Source organism: Chenopodium album, chromosome 11, assembly GCF_948465745.1.
Source record: "Chenopodium album chromosome 11, dcCheAlbu1.1, whole genome shotgun sequence".
Classification (NCBI taxonomy): domain Eukaryota; kingdom Viridiplantae; phylum Streptophyta; class Magnoliopsida; order Caryophyllales; family Amaranthaceae; genus Chenopodium; species Chenopodium album.
In genome coordinates, this window is record NC_137844.1 from 51,956,694 (window position 1) to 51,969,236 (window position 12,543).

General features: G+C 33.2%; 1 protein-coding gene across 1 annotated transcript; it reads left to right on the forward strand.

Annotated features, from left to right (window-relative positions):
• Positions 1-373: 373 nt before the first annotated feature.
• Positions 374-8,737, forward strand: LOC145569135 (protein REPRESSOR OF VERNALIZATION 1-like). Its single transcript, XM_081628499.1, has 8 exons — positions 374-873; positions 1,773-1,835; positions 3,317-4,000; positions 4,593-4,727; positions 5,231-5,308; positions 6,233-6,292; positions 6,398-6,484; positions 8,101-8,737. The coding sequence occupies exons 1-8, from the start codon at positions 472-474 to the stop codon at positions 8,380-8,382; spliced, it is 1,791 nt and encodes a 596-aa protein (XP_081484625.1). The 5' UTR covers positions 374-471; the 3' UTR covers positions 8,383-8,737.
• The last annotated feature ends 3,806 nt before the right edge of the window (positions 8,738-12,543 follow it).

Here is a 12,543-nt window from a genome sequence, read left to right on the forward strand (position 1 = left end):
ATAATAGATCGAGTTGACACCTAAACTACATGTTAGTATTGAATTTAAATTGGGTTACAAGTCAAACAATTCGGATCAATAACATGTTGTGTTGTGTTATAAATGATTTCAAACTTGGATCGGGTCGAGTGTTAGTTTGGGCTCAAATCATTATCGGGTCGGCTTAAATAAGTTATCAATTAATATCAAGTCGGGTACAGATTTAGGTTAAGGTTATAAAGTATCACGTTAAATCAATCATTGGTTAATATCTTAATATCGGGTTGGGTTCAGGTTGATTTTCGAGTCACTAGTATCAACCGTTGTTCGGCTATATGTCTGGCTCATATCATTGATTCATTGTCGATTCAAGTCTATTTTCCGAGTCTAGCAATTTTTGACACCTCTTTTACCCCGTAGTCCCATACATACACCCAAGTACTCAACATATAAAATCAGCTTCTCCTTAAAAAACCTCGAATTCAGCCAACAATGGTGACACGAAGATTAACAGAGGTATCAACCAGCGACGACGAAGGAGCTCCCAAGCCCTCAAGCAGCGACGAAGACACCATCCCTTTGCATAAACGCCGCCATCGCCGGAGTCGCACCAGCAGCCGCCGTGCGCCGCCACCGCCACCTCCTAAGCGCCGGAAAGAGGTGCGAATTCCCGACGAAGATGAGGATGAAGATGAACTACTTGAAGAAGAAGCTGGGAATCTAGAGAAGGAAGTTGAGGAAGATGATGACGAAGAGGAGGAGGAAGAAGAAGAAGAGGAGGCTGTTCAGGAAGATGCTAAGCCAATTGGTGATGTAATTAGGGTTTCTGGGAAAGGTAGAGGTCAGAAGAAACATTATAAGGAGTTTGAATTTGATGGTAATCGTTTTGAGCTGGTGAGTTTTGATGTTTCTCTATTTTTTTTATTTTTTTTCGACATTTTGGTGATAATGCTTTGTAATTGATGTTTGATTTGGGTGATTTTTGGTTTTTAGTTTGGTTGTGTTGAGGATTTGGTGTGGAATTGAAGAATGTGTGCTTTTTATTTGGGGGGGGGGGGGGGGGTGGGGGGGTTAGGGTTAGGTTTTACTTTAGTTTTTGTGAATTTGTCTGATTGGTAATCATTGAAACTAATTTTGTGCTGCTTCTTGAAAAAATGTTATTAGGTTTTAATGAATTTAGCTTAGTTGATTGATTTGTGGCTGTTTTTGGTCGATGATGATGGATAGACCCTGTATTGATTTATCTTTTCATTTCGTAGCAAAATGAAAATGGTTTGAAAGAACTAGATGGAATAGAGAGCATTATAGGATAGATAAAGGAGTCTGATCATATTGCTGAGTAATGAGATTAGATGTTATCCCCCGCATTTGAACTTGTTGGCTTGATGAAACATCTCTTGAAGCTTAAAGTGGTAATCTTTACCATTATTTGCTGTTTAAAATCTTGATATGTCGGTGTTGTTTACATTAGATCTCTCTTGAGAATTGATGAAGGTTTTGGAATTATTATTTATTGTTGTATTCATGGGGACTGGTTGTTTTTTCTTAGTTTAGGGTGTGTTCTATACATTGTATTTTGTCTGAACTTCTTGCCATTACTTAAAGTTATTGGGACATTTTGCCTGAAGTGAACTTATATATAATTATACTGTCTAAGATGTCAAATTATGTTGAGTGAAACACACCCTTAGTAAAGATTGTGAAGTCTCTTCCTACCTTCTTCACCCTCTTTTCCGTAGAAAAATGTTGAAATCAAATTTTATCTTCATGTATGTTGTTAATCTTGGATGCAGGAAGATCCTGTGCTATTGACTCCTGAGGATAAGAGTCAAAAGCCTTATGTAGCAATCATCAAGGTAATTTTCTATTACTCTTACCTTTCTCTCACTCAATAGATCTATCTAGTCTGATTACTCTGATATGATGCATTACAATATGGGACGAAATAAGGCCTTAAATTTGCTTTCCTGCCTTAAGTGTAGAAAACATCTGGTAACCTATATTCTGCAACCTTTTATTTGGACTCAAAGAATATACACAAACCTAGATATATCTTATTCATGTTCAGTATGACAATAGTCCAGCATTACTGAATTATCACACTGTAGTAGAATCTTAGGAAATCCAGGTGTAATAAATTCATTGTTCTGTTCGCGGGAGTCATTCTTTGTAGATGAATTTCCATGCTCTATGAATCCTGAAATATGGTCAAATGTTCAATTTTTACTCAGTACATGATTAATAAGTTCTTGCACCTGCAAGCAAATGAACAGGATCAATTTATTTTTTTATTTATTTTTTAAAAAAAAGAAATGAAAAAAAAATCTTTTTTTTTTTTTTTTTTTTTTTTTACATTTACCTCAGTGCAATTTCATTATTGAATTTTATATTGATACAGTTGATTGTGTGAATGCAATGTATGGCACTTAGATTTAGCATTTGTTCTCTCCAGTCATCAGTGATTTTGATATAAAGATGGGACCCTGGGAGAGTTTTTCCATGTATACACCTTTTTGTCTGTATATAAAATTTTGTTATCATTGGCTGATTTTAATTATCCCATCAATAAGAAATTTATGCAGATTTAGCTAGTAGTTTTAGAGGGGATTGGGCTTCTATTACATGATTCTCTCTCTCTCTTTTTTTCCTTCATGTATTTGAGCTCCCCGGCCCTTCTATCTTTAGTCCCTGCTTCTTTGATTCTGCCGTGGCACATTCATTCTTCATTGACTTTAAGTGATATATTTCGGAATTGACGATTGTGATAACAATGGGGAAGCCAATATTTCAAATTTGAGGGGGCTAAATTTTAATGAAGTTAGTCCAAGGATTATGACATACATATATAATTGACACTTGTTTGAAAAAATGTGGAACTACATTATAAGCTGTGTGTGTGTGTGTGTGTGTTTGTTTTTTCCTTATGGGTTACAGCATTATGATAATTGAAATATTTTTTCTTTTTAACAACCAAATATAAAACCATTACTAGGAATTTAATTTAAAAGGTAGCAAGCTTTGTTGGGGCTGAACCCCCCCAGCTCTCTCTGCCCATGTGTGTCAACATTTGAAGTGATTGGATCAACTGATGGGAATAACATGATATGATTTCAAGTCTCAACCACATTTTTCCCTATCTGATATTTTATGATTAATACCTGGCTCTGAAAGTTTCATCTTTTACCTGTCCTAACCTTAATAAAGTCTGCATCTGGAACTCTGCAAAAAGATAATTTAAAAGGAAGAATGTGCTGTTGTGACATGTCCTGTTTTGTATGAAATGCAAAGCTTAACTGCTTGATAGAACTTACCTCTTTAAACCATATATCTGCCGCAGGAAATAACTCAGTCCAAAAATGGGAACATGATGGTCACTGGACAGTGGTTCTACCGTCCTGAAGAAGCTGACCGGAAAGGTGGCGGAAGCTGGTTAGCTCGTGATACAAGAGAGCTTTTTTATAGTTTCCACAGAGATGATGTTCCTGCAGAGTCTGTGATGCACAAGTGTGTAGTCCATTTTGTTCCATTAAATAAGCAGCTGCCCAACCGCAAACTATACCCTGGCTTCATTGTACAGAAGGTGTATGACACTGTGGAAAGGAAGCTATGGAAGCTCACCGATAAAGATTATGAGGATGGAAAACAGGAGGAAATTGATGTCTTGGTGCAGAAAACAATTTCCCGTCTTGGTGAGCTTCCTGACATTGAGATAGAGGAAATTCCTCCAGCTTCGTTGGAAGAGCTTGTAAAAAACAAGCGAGCGCTGAAGAAGCGGCACCTATCTCCAGTAGATGTGTCAAAGGTGGATGAAGGGTCACTTAAATCTCCCAGAGTTGAGACCCCAGGTAGCTGTGTTGCCAATGCATCCAAATATTTCTCCATCTTGGCTGAAGCAAAGGCACTGACAAAGGAGATGCAGCGAGATAAATGGTTGGAAAAGCTTCTCCAAGGAGTTGAGTCTGTATGTTTTTCAACTGACAATTCTAACGTTGATAAGGAATTTCGAGAAGAGAGTACGAAGGTATGTATGTTCTTTGACCGACTACTATTTGAGATTTGTTCACACCCTTAGTTATGGGTGATAACAAGCAGAGTTAGAGCTTGAGCTTAGGATTTGAACTTGAGCGTTTTGAGCAAAATTTATTCAAGCTTGGTTAGTTTTATAACTCCAATTAGTAATCCCTGACCAAGCAGTTAATATTTCAAGTTATAATATCCATATGTCTAATCGTTTTATTGTACTCTTATATATTCATCAGCACTTTGTTACATCTATATTGTTCTCAGAAGTTGTCACTCTATTTTTTTTTCTTTTTTTTTTCTCTGAGTATTTTTTCTGATTTGTTTTATGTATTTAATCTTGGTTACTCTTACTAGTGTTTGAGCTGATTTTAGCTGGAATCAGCTTGACTTTCCTACTTTTTGAGCCCTCCTCAAATTCATTTCAATTTTTGAGTAGTTTGATTTATATATATACTTTTTCTTTGTTGCAATCAAATTATTTCACTATATCCCCTAGTATAATAGTCTTTTTACTTTTTATTTTTTCATATATATATTTTTTAAGACAAGATAATAGTATTCACAGACTCCTTATATATTTTTAATCACAGGGTATCAATAGCTTTACATGGCCAGATTCTGCTGTTTCAGCCATTGTAGCTTTGGAGAAGGCTTCACATGAGGCATTTATATCTGATTTTAGCAAATACAACCAGAAGATGAGGCAGCTGTCTTTCAATCTCAAGGTCAGTGTCATATTCTTCTCTTAGATGGAAGTGAGGCAGGTCTCTGGCTTTGTACACTTGCTAAGATTTGTTTAATATGAAATTAACCTTCCATGACTTTCAAATTTATGTCTGCACATTTTGATGGTTAGGGTAAATCATTGTCTTTGAAGCTGTAGTTGTGGGTTAGATCTGGTTCTTTGTTAGGCATATCAAGATCCTGGTTCCTCTTATATGAGTCATTGCTCTTTTATATGGTCACTTTTGGCAAGTATACCTTCCATGGCTTTCAAATTCTTGTCTGCACGTATTGATCCCTTAAGTACAATGAATTTGATGATCAGAGTGAATTATGCTTTATGAAGCTGTAAATGTGGTTAGATCTGGTTGGTTCTATATGAGGCATATCAAAATCCAGATGGTTCCTCTAATGTGAGTCATTTGGCGGGGAAGGGGGGTTAGAGGTGGGGTGTGTATTTCCTCTAAGATAACTGAGATTAACATTATCTTTGTCTAATTTTCAGGGTAAACTAGCCAGGCGACTGTTGAGTGGAGAATTAGAACCTTCGAAAATTTTGAGCATGACACCGACTGAATTGAAGGTACATATTAATTTATTGGGGTGATTATGTATGCAAATGTTTACTTCAAACTTGCTTTGGATGGATCATGAGTTTGGGTACCCAAAAGTTTTTCCTTTTTTTTTGTGGATGATTGAAATGTAATGTTTTTCTTTGTTTAGCACCTAATGAGTAATTTTTTTTAGTTGGCAGATCATGCCTGAAGGGCATAACAAGTGTAATATTGTTGCAGCTTACTACTGATGGACATTTTTTTATTTTGTGCCTATTGAGTGTGAAAATCTCTAATACAACAATTTGTCTACTGAAATTTAATCTGCATATAACGTTAATGATATTTGTCTGAGGAGGTGGAAATAAACTTGTGATAGGGATAGAATATGCTTGAAGGTATATATCATTATAATGTGCTCTCAATTCTTATTTTCACTAGAAACTAATTGGAGACTGGAATTATGCCCCCCTGTTCACTCACATACATTATCTTATTCAACTGCTCAGTATTATATCACAGATCCTTCCCCACTTGACCAGTCTAGAGCAGATGTAGAAAATGGATCAAGCTGTCAGTTAATGACTTCATGCATCTCATTGCTTAAGCTGTCTCCAGTGAAGTAGCGCGCTTTATATTTATAAAGAAGGAGCATCTTATGAGATGGAGGAAAAAGGATAAATATATTTTACTTTCTGTGACTGCAAGAGAAAAGTAAAAAATGTATACAATGAGTCTGTTGGTATTTAAGTAGTATCGGACACTCTTGCTGGTTGATACAATTCCTATCTGTAACTGTTATTCACTGGTTTATATTCTGATGTGAACACTAGCTTAACTTTTAAAACAGGTCAATAGTTTTTTATATTTTAGATACATGATTGTGGGGTCTTATCTCTGAATATATATTTTTTTTATTGACTTACTGTGTCAACTCTCTCTTTTCAATGCAGGAGGGTTTAACTACAGAGGAAATAACTTGTAATCAGCCTGAGGAGGCAGCAAAAATGCAGGTCAATTTCTTTTGTGTTGGCAATATGTTAATTGCTGTTTAAACCAAAGCTTTCTCCTTGCCTTATTATAACGTATAAATATTGGTTCCACATTTGAAATTGCAGATGACTGATGCTCTTTGCAAGAGGTGCAATGTGAGGAAAGTTGGTCTTGTAGATATCATACAAGCAGGTCATGGTGATCGCTATCAGGTCAGTTGATTTCTGTGCTATTAATTGATTATATTAAATTTGTCCTAAAATAAAGCCATCAATGTATTTATAAATATTGTGCTTCTTTTTGTCGTTTGTACAAGAATATATTTATAATTTGTGATAAAAAGGTTTGGTCCCTTGTTAGTTTTTCCCACGCTAAGGAAACTATGCCCTCCTTAGTTTTGCGACTCTTGGTCTATCTTTGATGTAATATGGTGCAGTAATCATTACTTCAATAAAAATGAAAATCGAATTGTAAATAGCTTGGTACTAGATTCATGATAATCTGACAGGATAGGCACCTTGAGAATGTTCTTGGTGTTTGATCATTTTCATTATTGTTCTGTAGTATGCAGGATAAATACAATATATGTTAATATTTAGCGAGTATTGTAGTGATTTGTGACCAAGCCAGTTGCTGTCATAAGTTTGACTGGATAGAACCATCAAATAGGGCTCTTATTTTATCCATGAAGCTGAATAATAACTCAGAGACCCAATTCATGTAAGCACTTGGATGTTTTTATTGAGTATTGGGTAAAGAGATAACAAGGATCAAAGTCCATAAGAATTACCAGAGTACAAATTACCATGTCATTAAGAATTGAATAGTTGTGAAGAGGACTCCATATTATTTCCTTTCTAGGGGTGGGTAGGGAGATAGTGGTGGTTCCCTTGTGTGTGTGTGTGTGTGTATTTTATTTTATTTTATTTATTTATTTATTTTTTTGTGTGTGTGTGTGTGGGGGTGGGGGGGGGGGGGGGGGGGGGACAGGGGATTTTGTTTCCAGTCAAATAATGTGGATTTTGCTTGTTTAATTAGTAGGCCTCTTTCCTTAATATTTGCGGATCAACAAATATTCAAAAAAGTGAGAAGCAATGGTGACCGTAGAAACAATTGAGAGTTTTAAAGTAAGGAGGTCAGTGAATCTGGGCTGGGGTTGGGAGTTTGTGGGGTTTATTTGTTTAGCCGCATAATTGGAATCAGTTATGGCTTATCTCATAGGTTCATACAACTGCCCACTCAATACCAATTGTTCCGCCAGGCAGGGCCTAAGTAATAATATACTGGATTTGGACCTTTATTATGCTTTAAGCCAATATATGGTCCATATTTTTGCTAAATTTAATTGCCACACCTGAAACATATCAGAGGCCTGGTTCTATAAGCGTACATGGAGAAAATGTATGATGTATTCAGTTAGGTCAATATTATTACCTCATTCAGATATCTTTAATGGGTCATATGAGCTCATTGTTTAAATGCCTAGTGTTTACATCCTTCTCTAATAACTGGCCATTTTCAATCTGACACACATTGATGAAATGATTAAATGTAGTCAAATGGCTGGCTTGCTCCTAATGAATGTTTATTTTTTGTATGAACAGTTGTTCATAAATAGCGAGGAAGGATAATTTTGCTGCCTTCTTAAATTTTTACATTGCATTAATGGACACTTGTTTGATCATTGTTTGACAAAATGGCCTCTATTTAGAGAAGAGGGTCGCAATTTTTCGTATTTGACCCTCACTATGAATCCTCACGTTCCCTTGATCTGCTAGCAAATTTTGCCTGATTTGATTTACTGTTAACATTCCTGGATGATTTGCAGTTGGAATGTGTTGCTTGTGGTAATATGTGGTACGCTTCTAGAGACGAGGCAGCTATGCTGACTATTGATGGTCCCAGCACCGGTCCCAGTGTTGGTACTGCACCATGGGCTACATCAAAATTTGAAAATGTAGAGAAAAAGAAGATAATTAGTCCTCGTGATGCAGACAAGGCAGATACGGCAAAGAAAAGCATTGAAGGTTCCATTCCAGTTTTGGAGACTCAGAAATCTTTCAACAAGTCCAAGAGTGATGGCATAACATCTCCTAGAAACCCCAAGTAGCTGCTATACGACATCATAGTTTAGCCCTAACCTCGATTGGACAGAATCATTACTGTAAAGCTTTGTATATATACTACTCCGTGTGATTATACACCCAGAAGGCAGTCCACATAGCCATCAGATCCTTAGTTAGCTTCAGTAGCTAGGGAATATAGAACGATTGCGAGTGAGGTTATCGGCTCTTCTATTGCAAGAGCAATGACCCTCGGATTCACTGATAATACCATTTAATGGTGTAAAGAAGTAGGTTTATCCTCTTTATGTCTCCTATTTGTTATAGTACTGTGTTTTTTCTAACCATACTAATGTCAATTATGTTTGCCATGAATACAGCTGATGTAAGCTGGAGGATGAATGTAATGCGAGTCATTATTTTTTCTACTTACAAACCACCGTATTTCATTATTTAATTTCACCTTAAATAACTAGGTGGAAATCATTAATTATAATAGGGCTCAATCTTATAAATATATGGTCCCATATTAGAGGGGTCCGATTATTAGGTTCTACCCTGCCACTGTCAAGTTGTCCGGGGTTGATGGGACTTTAATTGGAAATTTTGTCAAGTCTTAGTTGTGATTAGCCAATTTTTGGCACATAACTTTTAATGTGTTCTATGATTTCTATATTGGATACCCTCTGCCTGAAGGTAACCAACTTTAAATACTGTAACTAATAGTCATATGTTCTCGTTTAGCTATCCAATCAGCCACACGAATTTCTGATGTGTATAGTCTTGACTTATAAATAACTTTATGTAGAAGATTTTATGCCAATGTCCATCGATAATGCTCTACCTTTCCCAAATACGGAGTAGCTCATTTTTTTCATTTATTTTCATTATAATCCATTACCATCTTTGAGGTGGTATTGTGCGGTAAGTGAATTTATGTGAACAAAAACACATATTTGTGATGCAGTTCCATTGACCTAGCATGGTCAAAAGCTTTTCCAATAATAATACATACAAATTCATTACCATTCCCGCAATTTATGACCACTTACCAAACGTTTCATATAAATTGTACAAGGAATTATGTAGATGCATCTTCATCTTGATGGCAGAATGATATTTGGAGCAGTAATTAAATTCCTTATCCAAATTAAGAATTAAATCAAACAGTAATTAAACTGAAATGTACACTTAAAATTAAGATGAATTAATCAATCTGATATAGTTTCATAAATTCACATGGATTGATTCTGGCAAGTGTCGGTGAATGATGGAAAATAAAATGAAGAGCAATTAGTGTAGTGTACATTATTGGTGCAGATTACCAAAGATGCATTGACTACGTAATGAAATAATTAAGTTTATATTGGGTACTAATTTAATTGTCGTATTCCAAAATACCACGACATCTAAAATTATTGTCAGGTCCCTCAAATTGTCCCAATGTTTACAATAACGCATTGTGATTTGGTCCCCCTCGTTTGTGTCCGCTAGATGCACATTCTACCACTTTTTTTTTTTTTTAGTAATGAAAGATGCACGATCTACATCTATATACATGCATGAATATTCTGGATATATGTCGTGTAATACTGATGTGTTATTTATTACGGGATTAAGGCCCCGTTCTTTAGAGCTGCTCTGCTGAAATCTGATGTCGTGTAATACTGATGTGTTATTTATTACGGGATTAAGGCCTCGTTTTTTAGAGCTGCTCTGCTCTGCCCTGCTCTGCTCTGCTCTGCTTAAAAATAATACTTAATATTGAATTATTATAATGATAATTAATATTTAATAATAATAATAATAAATATTTAATAATAATAATAAATAATTAATATTTAATAATAATAATAATTAATATTGAATTATTATTATAATAATAATAAATAATTAATATTTAATAATAATAATATTATTAAAAATTAATATTTAATAATAACAACAATAAATAATTAATATTTAATAATAATATCATTATTAAAAATTAATATTTAATAATAATAATATTATTAAAAATAAATATTTAATAATAAATAATAAATAATGAATAATAAATAATAAATATTTAATAATTAAAATAATAAATAATATTGAACTGTAATAATAATATTAATAATAATAATTAATAATTATAATTATAATAATTAATATTTATTAATAATAATAATAAATAATAATAATAGTAAAAATAGTAATGATAATAATATTTTCTCAAAAAAAAAATGACAATAATATGTAATAATAATACTTATTATTAATAATAATAATAATTAATTTTTTATTATATAAATTAATATTTAAAGAAAATAACTAATATTTAAATATAATACTAATTATTAATTTTTAATAAAAATAATAATTAATAATATTTAATAATTATTATAATAATAATTAATATTTAATAATTATAATAATAATGCGATAATATTAATAATAGTTATAGTAGTAGTAGTAGTAGTAGTAGTAGTAGTAGTAGTAATAATAATAATAATAATAATAATAATAATAATAATAATAATAAGGAAATCTGCTCTGCTCTGCTCGGCTCGGCTCTGCTCTGCTCTGCCCAGAAGCTCAAAAGAACAGGGCCTAAGTTTCACTAGAGGCACGTTCAAGGTTTTAAGAGTATTTGGCATGTTAGATTAGGGGGTATGAGAGAAGCTAGGTACTTAGATCCCAATCGGAACACTAGCCTTCAGTTTTTAACAGTCATAGTGTGTATGATTGGTATTATATTATATGCATATGCTGAATAGAAAGAAAGATAAAACGAATTTAACTATTTCAGTTTATAAAGGAAATAACTGGCTTGATATTATAGATATCAATTTAAGTGTTGAAAGGTTAAAGCTAATCATGAATCAATTTAGGTCATTTTATTTTTTGATATATATCTCTACCCAAATTATGAGAAATCAAGGTTGGGTTATACCAATGACCAATCAAACAATACGGAGTACGAAACTATGCATTCGAGTCTAGACTAAGAATTTATTGAGACTCAATAATACGGGGTTACTCAATCAGTGTTACATGGATTATTTCGTCAGCGTTATAGAGTTACCCAGTCAGTGTTATAGGGATTACTCGGTTAGTGTTATAAGTGTTATTTTGTTGTTTTTTAAACGGTCACATGATGTGGCCAGTCACATACAAAACAATTGATAACTAATACTCTTTCATATTAATCTGAGGAGCCCCTATTGATTAAATTTTGATTTTATCTCATTTGTGTTTCAATTTTTTTTTTTTTTTTATTTTTTTTTTTTTTTATAAATATTTTCTAGAAAAACTTATCTTGGATTACACCAAACATTATATGAGTATTTTCAAACTTAAAAAAAATATTTGGACCTTAATTGTCAAGTAGCAATCCACCCCAATAACAACTTAACAACAGAGATAATTGGTTGCTTCAATTCTCTCAAAAATATATAGGAGAACGTTATATTTAAGAATTCTTGATCAACCTATAAATTCCAGTATTAGTTATTGTCTAATTGAATAGTTAATAATATTCCCAAAATTGTACATACTAAATTTAAAGCAAGAAGAAAAAAATAATTCTAATAACACTAATTAAAGCAAGCCTATTGGACTAGAAATTAAGAAAGGCATCAAAACCACCCTTTCTCAACTATAATACATGTCATTTTTCTCTGTGTAGTATATGTTGGAGGATTCTTCTATGCTTATTAATACTAATATAGTAATTAAAATAATAATAATATAGTCTTATGTGGTGGGTACGTAGGGGCTAGGATAAAAGGTTAGGCTTCCTTAAAAGTGATTAGCAACATCATAATATTGTATTAATTAGAAGTATAGTATAACTACTAAAGAGATACTTTGTGTGACAACTACATACCCAAATGTAACACCTTAAAAATAAATATAGAAAATAAAAAGGTAAGGAAATTAACGTTATTTTAAAGCAAAGATTTACAATTCCCTATTCAAATTAGAACTTTTAAATAATTGGAAATAGTTGGAGAATCAGGTCCAAGCCTAAAAATTAGTATAAGGTGGTCATAATTAATAATTGTCTTAATATTCGCAATAATAATAAGATAATGTCCTGTTGCAGTAATTGCCTCTATTTAAATATTCAACCGCATCTCCTCTTTCTTGCTTGGACTGGCTTAAATGTTGTTACCATTTACTTGATCTTCAGATCTTGGCTTGTGGTAGATTGTTGAGACTTG